We start from the raw sequence: 21,801 nt of genomic DNA, 5'->3' as shown, positions 1-21,801 counted from the left end.
CCAGGCTGGCCTCGAACTCAGAAATCTGCCTGCCTCTGCCTCCCAAATGCTGGGATTAAAGGCATGGGCCACCACCGCCGGCACTGAAAACTGTAATTTTAAACTTTTTTTCATAGACCCAAAAGAGGCTCTAAGTATCAAAACAGTGTTATGACATCACAGAATTTTCATTTAAAGTCTCATACTGAGGAATATACAAGCAAGACACAAATGGAGTCTACTTCAAATTCGGAAGTGCCTAAACCTTCAGTGTGGGAAGAAAGGTGTGTATATAGTGTAGTAATAATAGAAGTCACTCACTACACTAGTTAATCCATTTCAGTGTAGCATTTTACTCCCAAATACTATTTGATTTTGCTGTTGCCTTGCAAACATATTACTTTATACCTTGTGTGAGCCAGAAATCTGGGCAAGGGGTACCTAGCTGGGTTAAGTTTGGAGGTGTCTTTCTCTTTTGTATCTCTTTGAAGACTTGACTACAACTGGAGGCACCATTTATGTTTCCCATGTCTGTTGGCTGTCTTTTGGTAGTCAACCTCCGTTTCTTGTTTTGTGGCAGCTGACTTCCTACAAAGTAAATGATCTGAGAGAAGAAAGTGACCATAAGGGAAATCAATGCCTTTTGATGACTTAAGGTCATCACAAGTCCAGACTACATTCAAGAAAAGGGAAATGAGGTTTTACCTTTTGAAAAGAAGAATGTCAAGGACTTTGTGGATGTATTGCTAAAACATCTACTAACACTGAACAAGTGAGATTAATCTGCTTGTATTATGTAGGAGCTGTTAAAATCTTTAAAGTGAAAGACTAGTAAATGAGAGCAACTTCTCGGCTGTTGAAGGAAGGACTAGGGTTCTTTACTGTGTGAGCGACTATGATTGTTACTTAGAGGAGGGCACATTACCTAGCCCAGGCACTGGGCCTACTGATGGACCTTAAACTGGCCTTGAATTTTCCATCCTCCTGCCTCTTGAATGTTAGGATGATAGGCATGTACTACCAAGCTTAGCTAGAATCTTTTAAATTCATGGATCTTTCCAATAGCAACATTCTTTTACCAAAATGAGAGAAACCAACAAGCATATCCTAATTTTAAAAAGAAACAGTTTACAAAAAATGAAATTAAACCTGTAGTAGATGTCTGTCCATCCATTTATCCATCCATCTCTCTCTCTTTATCTCATTTAGATAGATTTTGACACAATTATGGGATCAAATCATAGTCCTTGCTTTATGCTGCATGGAAACACATTTTTGATGACCTATTGCATCAATTTTAATTTCCTAAGAAAGAAACAGATGATAGTTTTTTAAGAAATGATCATGAGATTTAGACACAGAAATTTATGTTATAAAAGCACAAATTTTATGGTTTGTTTTGTTTTCAAGTGGGCCTTCCAGGTTCAAGAATTATGAAATGCCTGGAAACAATAATTCTGAAATGGGTGGTGAAAAAGACCAGAAGAGTTTGGGTAAGTTATTGTTTTCTACTATCTTGGTTCCTAAGGTACTGTGAATATAAATTATTCTTTGTTTGTTTAAATTTTCAGTAGTAGCAAATGTGGATCTATTTCTAACTTCCTACTTCTAGCTTTATAATTGGAAATTTGAAGAGATGGTCTAGATGGGTAAAGGCACATGCTACTAAGCTTGACTACCTGAGTTAAATTCCCTAGAATCCACATAGTAAAGGGAGAGAATTGATTTTCTTAAATTTTCCTCTGCTCTTCACAGAAATTCCTTGGCATATGTATCTAATAGGCACTGCAACAGGATGGATGGATGGATGGATGGATGGATGGATGGGTGGGTGGGTGGATGGATGGATGGATGGATGGGCAGACAGACAGATCAATAGATTTGTTAAGCTGTTAAGGAAATAAAGCAGTAGTAACTACATGTTGATAGCTAATGAAGATAGGTGGTTGATATATTGGGTTCATTATACTGTTTTCCTCTATATAAGTTTGAAAGTTTTCATGCCTCAATATAGTTTTACATATTTTTTTTTGTGATGGAATATAATGTTACACTATCTTTTTTTAAAACTATTGTTTTTAAACTTTAATATTTTCTATATTCTTTACCTTTTATTTGGTAAAGAAACAGTGAATTTGCCTGTGTAAAATTTTGAATAGTTTTCCCTATGTAGTATTTTGTAATATGTTCTTTTAAAAATATATTTTTAAAGTATTGAAATTTTTTGGGCTTCTTTATTTTATGTTAATGAGTGTTTTGCCTGCATCACATGTCTGAATGGTGCCTTTTGATGACAGAAGAGGGCATTGGATTCCTTGGAACTGGAGTTAACAGATGGTTGTTACCCACCATGTGGGTGCTGGGTGCACTGTGTTTGTTATTTGTTTGTTTTATTGATAGTAAATTTTGGAAATCAAGAGAAATTACTGATTGCTTATTATAAGGTTGGTGGTTATAAGAAATAAATGCTAGAAAGAACATTAAGGTTGTTGGTCTAAGCATCTGAGACAATAGCTTTGTTCTTACCCAATGGAGACTTGTGAAAGGAGGAGCAGATACAGCAGAATCTTAGCATTGAACATGGTAAGCTTGATAGTATTATTGATCATCTGTTACCTTTTGATAGTGATCTGTTAAGCCAGCAGTAGAGGTGAGATGTTCTCTGCAACAGCGTTTGTGGCTTCCCTTGTAGTCGAAAATCCTTGTTTTACACCTGGATAAAGCTAGAATTTTCTCATTTCTTTTAGATGTTTCAACTTGATGGAGTGTTTTTTTTTAAAAGTACTTGCTTATAATTTTCTTAATTCTTTGGGGTTCATTAAAATGTTTCCTTGCCCTCTTAAGCTCTTCCCTCTCTTACCTTCTTACTCTTCTCCCTTGTTCCCCTTCTCTCCCCCTCTCTTTCCCCCTCTCCCCATGTGGCCATGGCTATCCTCTGCTTCTCTATTCTAATCTCTCTCTTTCTCTCTTTCTTTCTCTCTCTCTTTCTCTCTCTCTCTCTCTCCCTTTCTACAATAAACGCCTTAAAACCAAAAAAAAAAAAAAAGTTTCCTTGTCTTTCTGTGATTCTGTTAATGTGGGTCCTTTCTTTTGGCTAGTTTGATCAGGAGTTTACCAATCTTGTTTTTCTCCTCAGAGACCCAGCTCCTGGATTTCTTAATTCTTTGTATTGTTTTCTTTGCTTGTATTTCATTAATGTCTGCTATGATTTCTACTGTTTTTGGTCATAGACTGTGTTTGGATTTGTTTTTTTTTCTTTTTGAGTTGCATCATCAAATTATATTTGCAGGCTTTTTTATTTTGTAATGTACGCGCTCACATTTCCCTAACAGGACTGTTGTGAATGGGATGCAGCACTTTTGCTGTGTTATGGTTTCCTTTTCATTTAGTTCCAAGAAGTTTTTTTTTCTTGATTTCTTTTTTGCCCCATTAATCATTCAGTTGTGAGTTCTTTGTTCTCCATCAGTTTGTGTATGTATTGGAAGCTTGTTTGCTGTTGGTTTTAAGTTTTATTGTTTCATCCTGGTCAGATAGGCTAGAGAGAGTTATTTCAACCTTTCTGAATCTGCAAAGAGTTTTGTGTGTGTGTCCCAGGATATCACCTTTAGGGAAAATTCCATGTGCTGAGTAGAATATATATTCTTTTGTGTTTAGATAATCTGCAGATACCTGTTAAGCTCTGTGATCAATTAATTCTGATATCTCTGTTTGTTTTTTGTTCAGATGACCTGTCCATTACAAAATTGTAGGATATTGAAATCACATACTATTAATGGGTAGATGTTAATTTGTTACTTTTACGTCAGTAGTTCACGTCTTATGAAATTGTGTGCACCAGAGTTTGGTGCACATTTGTTGAGGATAGAAATATCTTCTTGGTTAATTCTTCCTTTGATTAGAATGAAGCCTTCTTCTTTCATTCTTCTGATCACGTTAGCTTGAAGTCTAGTTAGTCAATATCACCAATACACTTCCTTGCTTCCTAGTTGCATTCGGCTGGGATACCTTTTGCCACACACTTACTTTCAGGGGTGCCTGACTTTATAGATGAATTTTGTGTAGAAAACAAAGAAAAAAGATGGGTTTTATTTCTTTTTTATTTATTTTTATTTTTAATTTTTTGGTGCATGTCTTTAATTACTTGGGAGACAGAGGCAGGAGGATCTTTGTGAGTTTGTAGCCAGCCTGATCTACAGAGTAATTTACAGAACAGGCAGGGCTACACAGAGAAACTCTTGTCTAGAAAAACTAAAATAATATTAATGATAAAACAACAACAATGGACAGCCCCCAGAGTAGGCTCCACTCACAGGCTCTCTAGCACACCCAGGATCTTAGGATCAGGGGTGAGGACTACACAACACCTGTTCCAAGACCACCGGGAGTAACTGGGACCATCAGGATCCAGGGACACAGGAACCCCACTTGACCAGTGGCTCGGGTTTCTTCTGGTCTGCACCTATTTACCTTGGGCACGAACTCAGCCACCAGTCCCACAGCCACCAGGGGAGGGTCCACTCCCAGGCCTTCTAGCACACCGAGGATCACAGGATCACAGGAGCTCAGGAGCTCAGGTCACACCAGGATCTCAGCATCTCAGAAGTAGCTTGACTCCCAGGAACTCTGACATACCCAGAATCTCAAGATCACAGGATCCTAGAAACAACTGGACTCTGAGGAGTTCTGACTCAACCAGGATTATAGGCAGGATAGGCTCCAGGCAGATATAGCCAGGGAAGGAAGCACTAGAGATAATCAGATTGTGGGGGGCAAGCATAAGAACATGAGCCACAAAAACCAAGGTTACTTGGCACCATCATAATAAAACACCAATAATAAAACACCATCATAAAACACCAATGCATTAAAGAAAGAAAGAATATTAAAAGGAGTAAGGGAAAAGGGTCAAGTAACATATAAAGGCAGACTTATCAGAATTGCACCAGACTTCTTAATAGACACTGAAAGCTAGAAGATCCTGGGCAGATATCATACAGACCCTAAGAGAACATAAATGCCAGACCTGACTACTATACCCAGCAAAACTCTTAATTACCATAGATGGAGAAAACAAGATATTCCATGACAAAACCAAATTTACATAATTTCCACAAATTCAGCCCTTCAAAGGATAATAAATGGAAAACACCAACACAGGGAGGGAAACTACACCCTACAAAAGGCAAGAAAGCAATCTTTCAACAAACCCAAAAGAAGATAGGCACACAAACATAATTCTACCTCTAGCAATTCTTTAATATCTCTTAACATCAATGGACTCAATTCCCCAGTAAAAAGACATAAAATAACAGACTGGATTCATAAACAGGACCCAGCTTTTTACTGCATACAGGAAATGCACCTCAGTGACAAAGACAGACACTACTTCAGAGTAAAAGTTTGGAATACAATTTTCCAAGCCAATGGTCCCAAGAAACAAGCTGGAATAGCCATTATAATATCAAATAAAATCAACTTTCAACCAAAAGTTATCAAAAAGGATAAGGTAGAATACTTTATACTGGTCAAAGGGAAAATCTACCAAGATGAACTCTCAATTCTGAACATCAGTGCTCCAAATGCAAGGGCACCCACATTCATAAAAGAAACTTTACTAAAGCTCAAAGCACACATTACACCACACACAATAATAGTGGGAGACTTTAACACCCCACCCTCAGCAATGGACAGATCATGGAAACAGAAACTAAACAGAGACACAGCACAACTCACAGAGGTTATAAACCAAATGGATCTAACAGGTATTTATAGAACGTTTCATCCTAATGCAAATGAGTATACTTTCTTCTCAGCACCTCTTGGTACCTTCTCCAAAACTGACTGAACAGGCCTCAGCAATATACAAGAATATTGAAATAATCCCATGCACCTTACCAGATCACCATGAACTAAGGCTGCTCTTAAATTCCAACAAGTATAATGGAAAACACACATACACATGGAAACTGAACAATGCTCTACTCAATGATATGGTGAAGGAAAAAATAAAAGAAATTAAAGACATTTTAGAATTTAATGAAAATGAAGACTCATCATACCAAAACTTATGGGACACAGTGAAAGCAGTGGTAAGAGGAAAACTCATAGCTCTAAGTGCCTCTAAAAATAAACTGGAGAGAGCTTACACTAGCATCTTGACAGCACACCTGAAAGCTCTAGAACAAAAAGAAGCAAATATACCCAAGATGAGTAGATGGAAGGAAATAATCAAACTCAGTTCTGAAATCAACGAAACAGAAACAAAAAGAACTACACAAATAATTAACAAAACCAGAAGCTGGCTCTTTGAGAAAATCAACAAGATAGCTAAACCCTTAGCCAGATTAACCAGAGGGCACAGAGACAGTATCCAAATTAACAAAATCAGAAATGAAAATGGAGATATAAGAACAGAAACTGAGGAAATTAAAAAAATCTTCAGATCATTCTGCAAAAGCCTATATTCAACCCAACCGGAAAATCTGGATGAGATGGACAATTTTCTAGACACATACAAGGTAGCAAAATTAAAGCAGGATCAGATAAACCATCTAAACAGCCCCATAACTCCTAAAGAAATAGAAGCAGTCATTAATAATCTCCCAACCAAAAAAAGCCCAGGACCAGATGGGTTCAGTGGAGAATTCTATCAAACTTTTAAAGAAGACCTTATACCAGTACTCTTCAAACTATTCCACAAAATAGAAACAGAAGGTACACTACCCAATTTATTCTATGAAGCCACAATTAACTCTGATACCTAAACTACACAAAGACCAAACAAAGAAAGAGAACTTCAGACCATTTGCCATTATGAACATTGGTGCAAAAATACTTTAAAAAATTCTTGCCAACCAAATCCAAGAACACTTCAAAATGATCATTCACCACGATCAAGTAGGCTTCATCCCAGAGATGCAGGGATGGTTCAATATAAGGAAATCCATCAACATAATCTACTATATAAACAAACTCAAAGAAAAAAGGCCACATGGTCATTTCATTAGATGCTGAAAAAGCATTTGACAAAATTCTATATCCCTTCATGTTAAAAGTCTTGGAAAGACCAGGAATTCAAGGCCCATACCTCAACACGGTAAAAGCAATATACAGCAAAGCAGTTGCCAACATCAAACTGAATGGAGAGAAACTTGAGGCAATCCCACTAAAATCAGGGATTAGACAAGGCTATACACTCTTTCCCTGCCTATTCAATATAGTATTTGAAGTCCTAGTCAGAGAAATTAGACAACAAAAGGAGGTAAATGGGATACAAATTGGAAAGGAAGAAGTCAGTGTATCACTATTTGTGAAAGTATACATAAGTGACCCCAAAAATTTTACCAGAGAATTTATAAACCTGATAAACAACTTCAGCAAAGTGGCTGGATATAAAATTAACTCAAACAAATCAGTGGCCTTCCTCTACACAAAGGGTAAACAAGCGGAGAAAGAAATTAGGGAAACAACACCCTTCTCAATAGTCACAAATAATATAAAATACCTGGGTGTGACTCTAACTAAGCAAATAAAAGGTCTGTATGACAAGAACTTCAAGTCTCTGAAGAAGGAAATTGAAGATCTCAGAAGATGCAAAGATCTCCTATGCTTATGGATTGACAGGATTAATATAGTAAAAATGGCCATCTTGCCAGAGCCCACTCTTTCCTCTTTCTGTTTTTTTTTTCTGGATCTCCTCCTCCTCCTCCTCCTCCTCCTTCTCTTCTTCCTTCTTCATCTCCCATTTCTTCCCTCCCTCCCTCCCTTCTTTCTCCCTTTCTCTCTTCTTTCTTTCTTTCATTCATTCATTCTTTCTTTCTTTCTTTCTTCCTTTCTCTCTCTCTCTCCCTCTCCACTCCAGATTTTATTCCCCCCTCCCCTGTCCACCCTCCGACTGTGTTTTTTTTTTTTTTTTTTTTTTTTTTTTTTTTTTTTTTTTATTTATTATTATATGTAAGTACACTGTAGCTGTCTTCAGACACTCCAGAATAGGGTGTCAGATCTCGTTATGGATGCTTGCTGGGATTTGAACTCAAGACCTTTGGAAGAGCACTCAGTGTGCTCTTAACCACTGAGCCATCCCTCCAGCCCCCCGACTGTGTTTCTTAATCCATTCAGCAAACCTGTGTGTTTTCATTGTAGACTTGAAACCTTATGCATTCAAGTTGTTACTCACCATTATGTCATGTGTTGTATTTGCTCATTTTCCATTCATGAGCAAAGGAGAATGGTGCTTGTTTTTTTTTAACCCTAATGGTTGTCCTCTTTAATAAGTATGTTTATTATATCAAAGTGTTTACTGTTTTTATATCAAAGATGTTATGTTTTTCCTTAGCTTGTATTGTTATCAATGAAAAATTAAAGTATAATTTAAATTTTCGTGTTTAAATCTTATTTATAGTACTTACTAAAGTTGATCAGACCCTTAAGTCAAAAGAGAATTAGCAGGCATGTGGTATTGCTTATAATTCTATCTTTTGTATTTTGCAGATTTGAAAACAAGGAGTTCTACTGTGGTATCATATAAGAATTTACATCACAAATTAGGTAAAATAATTATTCTTACAATATTTCTATTGAAAAGATAGTACTACTGAATCTCACTTTAAATACAGCATAATTTGTTTAAGCAGGGAAAATATATCCAGATTACTATTACATATTTAGTTCTCAGCATTTTATAATATATCATCATAACCCACTGACTTGTTATTCTATTGTTTATTTGTAAGTCCTGTAGTCCCTTATTTTCCTCTGCTCTTTGATGCCACCCAATGAAGAGGCTAGTAGGGAGAACTGCCAGATAGATGATGTCCCCAAGAGCTGCTTTCTCATTTTCCCCTAGTTCACTCCCATCCTAACAGCTGGACTGGTAATTAGCAAATGAGGAAATGGGTGCATTACAGTTCCACAGCTTATCAAAATATACTTGTCAGTCATAATCCATGGGACCTCCCACCTTTGTGTGATGCAGAGCCTTTGTGTTCTATAGAAGCCATCTGTCTTAAGACATCACCCTACCACAGTTGACATGGTGTATTTAAAACCTGATCATTTTTCTATCTTCCGCTATTTATTCTGCCATTATATGTCATGTTGGTCAGCTTTAACTCTGACCTCTACTTTTCTACTATTAAAGGAGAACCAGCTTTCTGTTTGCATTAACATGCTAAATCCCTTGACAATAGTTTTTAAATATGATTTTATTTATTTATTTTTTAGGGTGCTAGTGATCACTTCAGAGTCTTTCAGATTCTATGCATGGATTCCAACCACTAAGCTGCACTCCTTTTATTTGAAAGCTTACAAACACAGATCAAAGATCAGTGTACTATACTGTTTAGTCAAATTCAGTAGCTTCTAACTTAGTAGAGGAATTGAATCTATATAAATTATTTCAGACAACAACATGCTTTCTTTTTCCTTTCCTTAATGAGTATTTTAATTTCCAGTAGTAATTGGTTCTCTTTGTTTTTGCTAGATGAGTTGAATGACCATTCCTTTTCTCCCTTCTGTCTTTGGCCATTTTACAAATTTGCCATGCTTTCTCCTTCAAATACTTGAGTACCCTAGCATTTGACATTTACATATCTCTTCCCCTAAGATGATATCAAAATGACACCCTTTAGGACTAGATGTGTATCTCAGTATTTTAGAGTGCTTATCTGATACTATACCCAAGGTTATCTCTTAATACCTCTTCTAAAACAACAAATTTAAAATCACAAGAAGGAAAAATAATCCTAACCAAGGTATTTAATCTTTTCTATTTTACCTGTGGATAAAAATAAAACATGTTGATTATTTTAATTTTTTCCTTTAGCCTATTCTGTTTTATAAAGACAATAGAGATTCAAATGTATTATACAAATCTCTATCTAATCACTTAGAAAATTCTAGTCACATGCTGAGTACACGGTAGACAGACTCTAATAAGTCAATGAGCAATGGAGTCATGCTTTGCAAAATCCCCCTCTAGAAGGTAATGGAAACTTACAGAGTTCTTCCAGTCACTAAACTTGCTAAGTAACGTAGATGAGTTGGATAAAGACAAGCATTTCACGTTTTCTCTCCTGTGTGGGATCTAGATTTTTTTTTTTCAATTAAATCTTTTTATTCTTTTTTTTAACTTTTATTGCATCATGATGAGAAGTTACATGATTTCAGTTTATCTGAATTTGTTAACATTTGAAAACATTTTAATTGAATAGAATTAAATCACATTCTTGTTTACCTTTTGTACCCCAACTCCTCCCAGAGACCCCCCCTTCAGTACCTACAATATCTTTTTTGTCATATTCCTTAAAATTTATAAAATATTATAACAATAAAGATAAATATTATAAAAGTTGTTTGATATAAAACAACAATCAATTTAACAGTCTTATGTAGATGCTCATCTACAGCAATAGTGAAAATACATGTTTTTCTCAATATAAATTTTAAATAACTCTAAACATATTACCTGTATATTTCAAAATAATACATCACTACTAGTATTTTCTTAAATAAACATAAATATATAAAGTATTTTGTTTGTTTGTTTGTTTTGTATTTAGTAGAGTTTAAAATCTTGGCTCTTACTGTGGCACAAGCCCCAAATAAGAACAATTTTTAAACATTGAATTTCATTATAATAAGGCTCTACTTCAATGACCCTCATATCACCAAAGGATTTTACCTCCATCATAGCTAAGCTGAGAGTTGATAGTTCTGCTGCACCAAGAAATGAATTGTAGGCACGATTTTTGGATACAAACAAGAATGTGATTTGTTTGGATACAAACAAGAATGTGATTTAATTCTATTTAATTAAAATATGTTTTCAAATGTTAATAAATTCAGATAAACTGAAATCATGTAACTTTTCTCATCATAATGCAATAAAAGTTAAAAACAAACAAAAAAGAAGTGGTGTGTGTATTAAGATGGTCTATCCATAAAGTCATTCACCAGCTGTTTCAATGAACAGTAGTTCTACTTGGAGGGTGGCACAGACATTAGGTGAGGGTAAGAATTTGGTTCATTAGTTGTGATAATTTGGAAAAGCATTCATCTCAGAGAAAGAGTAACTTATAAAGTCCTCCTCTTCAAACTTGATACAAGAGTTACAAATGTCAAGCAAAGCATTCAGTCTCACTCTTTGTTGTTCTCTTACAAGCCACCTCCCTAGTTAATTGTTTGTTTCTTTGGGTATATAAATACTTTTGAAATATGTAAGCTGTTCTGAAAACCATAGTATAGTGTAAAAACATGAAATAAATACTACTAATAGAGAGGCTGAGATAAGAGAAGCAAGATTTCAAGACCCTTATGTTGTACACAGACACTGTCATGAACAAACAAGCTGAAAGTGTTTATAGATTGTACAATATTGGACCTATTTCTCCAATTACCAAATTAGAGAGATCATTGGGTGACAATCAACAAATTTCTGATTCCTCATATTTTTGGATTTCAATTGATTAGGATATGTTGGTAATATTAATCTTAATATTAAGGTATTTAAAAAAGTAATTGTTACTTCCTGTTGTTTTTGTTGTAAGAGGTAGAATTAGGTTTGTATATTTGTTGAAATATTACTTTCTTGCTTCTTCTAGGGTGTCCATTTTTAGATTCTGGATGTTTTTGCTCAATTCCTTCACCTGTTTGATTGTGTTTTCCTGTAGTTCTTTAAGGGATTTTTGAGTTTCCTCTTGAAGGGCTTCTAGCTCCTTATGCTCCTTATGTTGATGTTTTCCATCTATTATCCTTTGTAGGGCTGGATTTGTGGAAGGATATTGTGTAAATTTTGTTTTTGTCATGGAATATCTTTGTTTCTCCATCTATGGTAATTGAGAGTTTTGCTGGGTATAGTAGCCTGGGCTGGCATTTGTGTTCTTGTAGGGTCTGTATGACATCTGCCCAGGATCTTCTAGCTTTCATAGTCTCTGGTGAGAAGTCTGGTGTAATTCTGATAGGCCTGCCTTTATTTGTTATTTAACCTTTTTCCCTTACTGCTTTTAGTATTCTTTCTTTGTTTAATGCATTTGTTGTTTTTATTATTATGTGACAGGAGGAGTTTCTTTTCTGGTCCAGTCTATTTGGAGTTGTGTAGGCTTCTTGTATGTTCATGGGCATCTCTTTCTTTAGGTTAGGGAAATTTTCTTCTATAATTTTGTTGAAGATATTTACTAGCCCATTACATTGGGACTCTTCACTCTTCTATATCTATTATCCTTAGATTTGATCTTCTCATTGCATCCTGGATTTCCTGGATGCTTTGGGTTAGGAGCTTTTTGCTTTTTGCATTTTCTTTGACTGTTGTGTCAATGTTTTCTATGGTGTCTTCTGCCCTTGAGATTCTCTCTTCTATCTCTTGTATTCTGTTGGTGATGTTTGCCTCTTTGACTCCTGATTTCTTTAGTAGGTTTTGTATCTCCAGGGTTGTGTCTCTTTCTGATTTCTTTATTGTTTCTATTTCCATTTTTAGATTCTGAATGGTTCATTTCCTTCACCTGTTTGATTGAGTTTTCCTGTAGTTCTTTAAGGGATTTTTGTGTTTCCTCTTGAAGGGCTTCTAGCTCTTTACCTGTGTTCTCCTGTATTTCTTTGAGGGTGCTATTTATGTCTTTCTTAAAGTCCTGTATCATCACCATGAGAAGTGATTTTATATCTGAATCTTGCTTTTCCGGTATAATGGTGTGTCCAGGCCTTGCTATGGTGAGAGTATTGGGTTCTGATGATGCCAAGTAACCTTGGTTTTTTTTGCTTATATTCTTACTCTTGCCCATCATCATCTGGCTATCTCTAGTGCTGTCTGCCCTTGCTAATTCTGACTGGAGCCTGTCATTCTTGGGACCCTGGTTGTGTCAGAACTCCTCAGAGTCAAGTTGTCTCTGTGATCCTGTGATTCTGGGATCCTGTGACCCTGGGCTTGTTAGAGCACCTGGGAGTGGAGCTTCATCTGGGTGCTGTGGTACTGGCTGCAGAGCTTGTTCCCAAGCTTGGCTCAGGACATCAACCCAGAGAGACAGGAAGGAACCTGAGCCACTGGGCTGGCGGAGTTCCTGTGTGCCTGGTCCCACTGGTCCCAGTTACTCCTGGTGTTTGGGCAGGTGTTTCCTCACCTCTGATCCTGGGCATCAGGATCTAGATTTTTAAAACAACGAAGGAAAGAAAACAGAGAGAATTAGAGAGGATAAACTAGGAAGAGGAAGAGAGAGTAGCTGGGCGGTGGTGGCACATGCCTTTAATTGCAGCACTTGGGAGTTAGAGGCAGGAGGATTTCTGAGTTTGAGGCCAGCCTGGTCTTACAGATCTACAGAGTAAGTTCCAGGATAGCCAGGGTTATACAGAGAAACCCTGTTTTGAAAGACCAAAAAAAAAAAAAAAAAAAATGAGAGTAAGAAGGACAAGAGAGGGTAATTTAATTGACCAAAGTCCATTACATCCAAGTATGACCATGCTATAATGAAGGCTAATCATAATCTTAAAGTTTATCTTAATTTAATATTTTTTCATACAATATATTTTAATAATATTCTTTTTCCTGACCCAGCAGCTCCCAGATCCTCTCCACTTTCTAACTTAGTCATGTTTTCTCTTTCTCAAAAACAAAAAAAAAAGAAAAGGAATAACAATAACAAGAAAAGAAAAATGGCAAAACAAAACAAAACAAACCCCAAAAAGAGGCAAAACCCATAGAGTCCATTTTATGTTGGGCAGCAACTCTTGTGCATGGACTCTACTCTGGAATGTGACGTTCCATTGGAGAAAAGTACTTTTCCTTTTCTCAGCAGATATTAGTTGCAAATAGCTTCTTGACTAGAAATGGGAGTTTTGTATTTATTTCTCCTTCATAATTGGGTGTTTGTCTGGTTTGAACCTATGCAAGTCTTGTATGCACTGTCACAGTCTTTGTGAATTCATATATGTCCTGGAGGACACTGGTTCAGTGGAGTCTACCAACACCTCTGACTTTTACAGTCTTCATGATTCTTCTCCCTTGTAGATCACTGAGCCTTCAGTGGTGGGCTTTGTTAAAGACATCCCAGTTATGGGTGAGTGTTCCAGCCCCCCTGCATACTGGCCAGTAGTGGTTTCTGTTTTAGTTCCTATCTACTTCAAGAAGAAGCTAAATTTGTTGAGGGCTGAGAAATAATCTGATCTATGGATAGCAATGTGCTACTAGGAGTCATTTTATTTCCATGTTCCTTTAGCATAAAATTTATAGACTTTTCCTAAAGGCCTATGATCATCCTATGCTCTGGCTGTTGACTACTTCAGTGTCAGGTATGGGTATCATCTCATGGGAGGAGCCTTAAATCCAATCAAAAAGTTGTTAGTTACTCTTATAACATTTATGCCACTATTGTGCCAGTCAGTATATGTACGAATCAGGTTGCTGTTGTAGGTCTCTGGGAGCATGACAAGAGCGTTTCAGCACCATGATGCTCATTAGCAGAGGTGAAGCTCTAGTTCATAGTCATCTTAATTTCTCTGTGTTTGATGACATAAGTAAGTTGTATCTTCACAAATAGGACCTTACCAACTGAACAAGATGCTACCCATTCTTAGCACTGGAGTGGTTAGTTGGTGGCATATGATGCTTCCCCCATTTTATGATGACTCCATTTAAGTTCCTCTAATTTTATTTATGTATTTAAGAAGCTTATAAAACAGTAGGTTTCCCTATGGCTTTTCAAAAGGCTTTGTTAGATGTCCCTCCAAAAATTGTCTCCCCCCTCCCCTGATTTAATCTTCTTAGTCTAATTTCCCCTTTATCTCTATTTTTATAAATAAAAAGTTCCCCTTTATCTTTTTTGTATTCTGGTGCCCATTCTGGCCCCTTACTAGGTATCTAAGCTCTGTAGTTATTTGGATTGAATCATATATGTGGAAAGCTGACAACCATATAATAGAAAACACACAATATTTGTTTATTTGGGTCTAAGTTACTTCATTCAGGATGACTATTTCTAGCTTTATCTGTTTACTTGCAACTTTCAGTTTTCTTTACAGCTGAATAATATCACATTGTAAAAATGTCTCATTTTTGTTCACTGTATGTCAGTTGATGGACATCTATCTCGGCTGTTTCTAATTTCTGGCTGTAATGAAAAGAAAAGCAATGACATGAATGAGCAAGTGTCTCTGTAGTTCTTATAGTTCTTTGAGACTATAAGTAGGAGTGGTATGACTGGATCAGTTTTTTGAGGAACCTCCTTCCTGATTTTCATAGTGGCTGTACAGCTTTGTACAGCCACCAGCAATGGAGGTGTGTTCTCCTTTTTCCACATCCATGCCAGCATGTGCTGCCATTTGCTTTATTGATCATGGCCATTCTGACTGGAGTTAAGATGAAATTGCAAAGTAGTTTTAATTTGCATTTTCCAGATGGTTAAGGATGTATTTCTCAGCCATTTGTGTTTCTGCATTTGAGAACTTCTTTTAGTTCTCAAATTAACCCATTTTTAAAGTTGGGTTAATTTGTTTTCTTCCCCCCCCCTGCATCCGGTAATTTGTTTTCTTAATGTTCAGGTTTTTCTTCATGTATTCTACATATGAATACTCTATCAGATGTATAATTGATAAAGATTTTTTTTTACCCTATTCTCTTAATTGCCAATGTGTTCAAATTATTGTGTCTTCTGCTATATAGACAGAAGCTTTTCGGTTTCATGAGAACTTATTTCTTAATTGTTGGACTTTGGCTTAGCTGTTGTTCTATTGTTGTGACGAAACACTGTGAGTGAAGCAACTTATAAAAGGAAGCACTTATTTGGAGGTTTGCTTACTCTACAGTTTAAAGGAATAATCCATTTCCATTATGGTGGAGAGCTTGAGAGCAAGCAGGCCAAGAGTGGTGCTGGAGCGGTAGCTGAGAGCCTGCATTCTGATTCATAGGCTACAGGCCGAGAGAGAACAAGACTGAGCCAGGCAAGGGTCTCCAGTGACACACTTCCTCCAACAAGGCTGCATCTCCTAATCCTCTCTAAACATTCAACTATCTGAGCCTTTGAGGGCCATTCTCATCTAAACTGCCAGACTTAGTCCTTGTTCTTTGATATCCTGTTCAGAAAGGGTTCTCCTGTGCCCAATTAGTTCAAGCCTATTACTCATTTTCTCTACCAGATTCAGAGCATCTGGTCTTATTTTGAGGTCTTTGATACCTTCAAAGTTGAGTTTTATCGCAGAGCAATTTCATCTGTTTACATTGTTTATCTCAATTTTACTTTGGTAGCTTGTATATATCAAAAACTCAATTTCTTCTAGGTTTTCTGATGTTTTTTTTTCTGGTCCCATATCTTGTTAGGTACTTTTCTTTAGATTGGGAATTTTTTTTCTATGTTTTTTGTTAAAAATATTTTCTATACCTTTGACCCGGGCTTCATCTCTTCCCTCTACGCTTACTATTCGTACTACATTTGGTCTTTTCATTAGTGTCCCATGTTTTTTGGGTAGTTTATGTCTGGGTTTCTTAAAATTTCACACCTTCTTTGACTGAGCTATTTGTTCTGTTTTCTTCATCACTTGAGATTCTGTCTGTTGATAAGGCTTGCTTCTGAGGAGTTTATTTGACATCCTGAGCTTTCTGTTTACACTTTTACTTTTGTCTGAGTTTTCTTTACTGGCTTGTGTCTTGTTAAATTCTACCTTCATGTCTTGACTGTTCTCATGATTTCATTCATCTCTTTCTGTTTTCATATCTTCATTAGCATGGTTATCCATATCCTCTTTAACACGTTTGAGCATACTTGTTTATTGCTATTTTGCAGTCCTTTGCTGTGCTTCAGCTAAGATGTTTTTCCTGGGCGGCTCTTACAACAGGGTTGCAGGCTTCTAGAAGAGGTGTCTTGGTTATTCATGTTTGTTTTTGTGCTGGAATCTAGGCTTCTGAAGTTATGACTTTTGAAGTGTTTCTTGGCATGGCTATCTGTTTTGTCTTTGTTGTGTGGTGGATATTCTTGTCTTGCTGGCTATTGTCCACTCTGGGTTCTAGCCAAGTGTGATTTCTTTGGGACCCCTGATTTCCAGCTAAGTGTGGTGGTGACTGGTGTCTCTGAAGATGTTTTGCAGGTCCATGAGAAGTCACAAAGGAATGGAGATAGGTTAGAAGGAAAGGCTGAGAATATGATGAGGGAGAACTATCTGCACTGGAAGGCTGGGTCCCATGGGCTTAGGGATGGTCTGGGAGGCGTGGCTCAGGAAGGCAGTCTGCCGCAGGACTAACGGTTGGTCTAGAGAGTCTAGGATGGAGAGCAGGAAGGAGGCCTTGGTAGGGAGTGGTTCTGTAGGTTAACATAGTCATATACTAACGGAATCTCAAATTATAACAACAAATTCTGTTAATATATGGAGTGTAGCCTTGTCCACATTAGATAATACCATTAATATTCTCACATGTGGATATTATTAAATTTTTATTTCTTGGCCAATGTAGAGGCTTTATTTTTCATGGACTTTTATTTATTTGTACAGACATCTAGAAATGTGATTTTTTGTCTCTTGATTCAAACATTACGTTATAAAGTTTGACATGCAGCTTTCTACTATGTTTATTGAATATTTTGAATCTTTGTCTAACTTTTGACAGTACTGCCCTCCAACTCACCAAATGTTCGTAGATCTAATAGAATACGTTCTAAACCACTGGAATATTGGCGAGGGGAACGAATAGATTATCAAGAAAGCTCATCAGGTAAGACTAATTTAGAGTATAATGTCTCATAAATGAAGGAATTATTACTCTTAATTTATCATATGACAGGCCTTATTCTATATATTTATATACATTACCCCCCCACACACATACACACATGAACACATGTATAATTGGTTTCAAGTTCACATTTGTCTCATTGCTATAGAGATGCTGGTTTTGTTTCTCTTTTGTAGCTGGGCATTTGACTGATTCTGTAGACATAGCCCTTTAGATATCTGAAATTTCTAATTGCCCAAAGCACATCGTTTTTAAGGTGATTTTATTTTAATTATATGTGTGGGTAGGTGTGAGGATGCACAGAGGCAGAGTGATTGGAGTCCCCTGGAGCTGGAGTGACTAGGCGGTTGTGAGGCACCCCTCCTGGGTGCTGACAGCTGAAGGCTGACCCTTTATAAGAGCAGTACAAAGTCTTTCCTGGTGAATCATCCTTCCAGCCCAAAATGAAACATAGTGGAACATAAGAAAATTACTATCTGACGGAGATGAAACCTTGTTATCCTTAGCGACTCTTCTCTTTATAGAGCGTGAACAAGGAGCTAAATGTTGAAGTTACTTCCCTATTTAGATGGGTGTAGTTATGTTAAAGGACCCTTAAATGTGGCGTACTGCTTCCCATTCATTACTAGTTTCTGCAGCTTTCTTTTTTGTTTTTAACCCTCCACTGAAAACAATTTCAAGTGAGTAACAAGTTGTTGAGTCTTATTTCATCTGTGCTTCTAGACCTAGAGCGTTGAGACTCAGTTGAAATTGTTAGGATGTGTGCCACTTTAACAGTGGCAGCGTGTACTGACAGTGATCTCTCCCTTGCCACTCTGAAATGAAATATAATTAATGTTTTGCTTTAAGCTTTTGATATCCCCAGAAATGTTATTTTTGCCTTTTTTTCCTTAAATTTTAGGAGGACTTGTGCTTGAAATAGTATCCCCAGCTTCTTCAGTATCAACCAAAATAAAGGCGAAAGGAAACCTGGGCAAAGTCAACAAAAAAGTTAACAAGAAACAGATTGATCTTGGTAACCATAAAAGTATGAAACTGTTCTTCATATAACTTAGATTCCATACCTCTTAAAACTTCAGACCATATTTCCTTCTGAATGTATGACAATTTTATTCTTATAAAAATAACTATAGTACAAATATTTCCTTACTTAGTCATATGAGCCTTTCTTTTCCATATTCAAAGCATGGCTGCAGTAGACATTTAATGAACTTTTTTTTAGAACTTTTTTATAATTGCAGCTCTGAGGGAATATGCAAATCACCAGTTGTTTGAAATCGAGATGACATGTCTCACGAGGTTTTGGCTTTACATTGAATCATATGTCTTAGCATTTGAATTTTTATTTTTTAGAGTGCTAAGTTATGAACAGAAAGTAGTTGTTAAATCTTTGTCCGTTTTCTTTACAACATGTCTCTAATTATATTTTGAACTGAATTTTTTTTTTAAAAAATGGAGACTAATTTTAAGTAAGTACTTTTGTTTGAGTGGCATTTGTTTTACAGAGAATAAGATAGAGTTGAGTCTGGATATACATCTGGGAGATCCCTTTCAGGCAACACTGGCCAAGGACCCAGAAACAAGAGAGATTGTCCCCATGGGTAAGCTCGGGAATGATGCTGAACATGACAAACTATTGATTGCATGGTTGATTTGTGTCTATGCTCTCTCTCTTCCCTCCCTCGTCTTCCTTTTCCTCTTCGCCTCATTCTTCCCTCTCTTCCCTCCCCTTCTCTCAGCACTAAAATTTATTTCAATAACCAGCCTCTGTGAGAATAATTACGGATGAGCATTGATGTCAAATAACAGTATCAGGTGTTTGTATTCTGAATTCTGGAGATCAAGTGGTATTACTACCTATCACGTGTGTTATCTCGTTTAGCATGCCCAGGGATTCTACAAGTGAGAAGATACATGAAGAGCTTTTTATGAGAAATTATGGAAATTTAACTGATATACCCCAGTATATGCTCCATGCAGAACTAGGACACACACTAGTTTTGAACCTCTGCATACCAATAATGTTTTCTGGGACATGAAACCTTTGTGAACATGAATGTTAATAGCATCAATCATCCAATCAAATATTCCACTTTAATGTTAAGAGCCTAGAAGCCTCATGCTATATTACATAGACAGTAAACATTTAGTTTCTGGGAGGCAATACATAATTCTAAGGAATATCATAGTATAGGGGTTTAGGGTGTTCTTGAGTGTTTACTGATCAAGCAGTATTTACATATAGAAAGTACTTATCTTAATAACTGAAAGACTGTGACTGTGGAGAGATACCATACCCAAGGCAGCTGTTATAAGAGAACATTTAGTTGGGGGCTTGCTCACAGTTTTGCAGGTTAGGCCATTATCATGGTGGCAAGCATGGCAGCAAGGATGGCAGGCATGGTTCTGGGGAAGTAGTTGAGAGCCTACATCCTGATCTTCAGGCAAAGAGAGACACTGGCCTTGGCATTGGCTTTTGAAGCCTTAAAGCCCTTCACCCTTCAGACACACTTCCTCCAACAAGGCCATACCTCCTAATCTTTCCAATAGTGTCACTCTCTGGGGGAATTTTTGTTCAGACCACAGAAATGATAACAACTATTCCTCCAAATCAAACAGATTGGTTAACCTACAAGTCACTAATGGTATTATCACTTAAGTTTCTCTGTGAACTATCTTACATTTACCATCTTTAGATAAACTCTTAACAGCTATTCTCTCAATACACTTATTTACAAGGCAGTGAGAGTAAAATACAGAAAGTATTGCTCAGTGTGAAAACAGAACTTTCAGGCTAAGAAAATTCGGTTTTCAACATTTTGTTGCTGTGTGATTCCCCCACTTCCCAAGACAGGGTTTCTCTGTGTGGACCTGCCTGTCTGGGCTCATCCTGTAGAGCAGGCTGGCTAGAACAGACAGAGTTTTTCTGTGTGGACCTGCCTGTCTCTGCTCATTCTATAGAGCAGGCTGGCTAGAACTAATCTATCTGCCTCTGCCTCCTGAATGCTGGCATTAAAGGTGTTTGCTTTCAACTTTTTTCTGTTTTAATAGTTATGCATTTTCTTTATTGCATTGTATATGTGACCCTTAACATTCTCAAATATCTAGTAACGATAATGTATTAAGAGGCTTGGAAAGTTCATAAGTGTAAAGGAAACCTGAAACGAGACGGTGATTATTTAGCTAAACCTTATATTTTGGTTTCTTGTAGTGTTTACTTAATTAAGTAGAAATGTTTCTGTTTAATCATCAGATTGAACAAAACCCAACTTTTGATTGTGATGATACATTTTTATTTTGGATCATGTTAAGCTTTGTAAAGACATGGAGCTCCTTGTCATGTCTTCCCTAGTATTATTTTCCATGGTAGAATTACTGTTAAGCTAAGATAAATAACATAGTGTTTAGTTTGCACTTCTTCCCCTCATGCATAAACACTTTGATGTTCTCAGAATTTGTTTAACACACACCTTTTTTTGTTTGTTTGTTTGTTTGTTTGTTTTGTTTTTTTGAGACAGGGTTTCTCTATGTAGCTCTGGCTATCCTGGAACTCATTCTGTAGACCAGGCTGGCCTCGAACTCAGAAATCCACCTGCCTCTGCCTCCCAAGTGCTGGAATTAAAGGAATGCACCACCACTGCCCGGCTTAACACACACCTTTTATTTTTTTTTTATTTTTATTTATTTTTATTTTTTTAAGTTTTATTGCAATATGATGAGAAAAGTTACATGATTTCAATTTATCTGAATTTAACATTTAAAAACATAAAGGTGTGCACCACCACCGCCTGGCATTTTCTTAAGTGAACATAAATATATAAAGTGTTTTTGTTTGTTTGTTTTGTATTTAGTAGAGCTTTTTGTCATGGAATACCTCGTTTTCTCCATCTAAGGTTATTGAGAATTTTGCTGGGTATAGTAGCCTGGGCTGGCATTTGTGTTCTTGTAGGGTCTGTATGACATCTGCCCAGGATCTTCTAGCTTTCATAGTCTCTGGTGAGAAGTCTGGTGTAATTCTGATAGACCTGCTTTTATATATTACTTGACCTTTTTCCCTTACTTCTTTTAGAATTCTTTCTTTGTTTAGTGCATTTGTTGTTGTTTTTTTTTTTTTTTTT

At 36.6% G+C, this 21,801-nt stretch overlaps 1 protein-coding gene across 7 annotated transcripts in view; it reads left to right on the top strand.

The window, feature by feature from the left end:
* The window catches only part of Cenpc (centromere protein C), a 72,007-nt gene that overhangs the window by 39,910 nt on the left and 10,296 nt on the right, over positions 1-21,801 (top strand). For 6 of the 7 annotated variants that reach the window (XM_031342905.1, XM_031342901.1, XM_031342907.1 and 3 more), the window contains 6 exons: positions 117-263; positions 1,390-1,472; positions 8,470-8,526; positions 17,558-17,662; positions 18,585-18,710; positions 19,189-19,284. In XM_031342905.1, coding sequence (XP_031198765.1) covers positions 117-263; positions 1,390-1,472; positions 8,470-8,526; positions 17,558-17,662; positions 18,585-18,710; positions 19,189-19,284 — 614 coding nt within the window. The remainder of the gene's footprint in view (positions 1-116; positions 264-1,389; positions 1,473-8,469; positions 8,527-17,557; positions 17,663-18,584; positions 18,711-19,188; positions 19,285-21,801) is intronic. The other variant, XM_031342903.1, reaches the window with a different exon arrangement.

This window comes from Mastomys coucha, unplaced genomic scaffold, assembly GCF_008632895.1.
Source record: "Mastomys coucha isolate ucsf_1 unplaced genomic scaffold, UCSF_Mcou_1 pScaffold22, whole genome shotgun sequence".
Taxonomy (NCBI): Eukaryota; Metazoa; Chordata; class Mammalia; order Rodentia; family Muridae; genus Mastomys; species Mastomys coucha.
The sequence above is the reverse complement of the archived record's forward strand: the minus strand, read 5'-3'. Positions and strand labels throughout refer to the sequence as shown.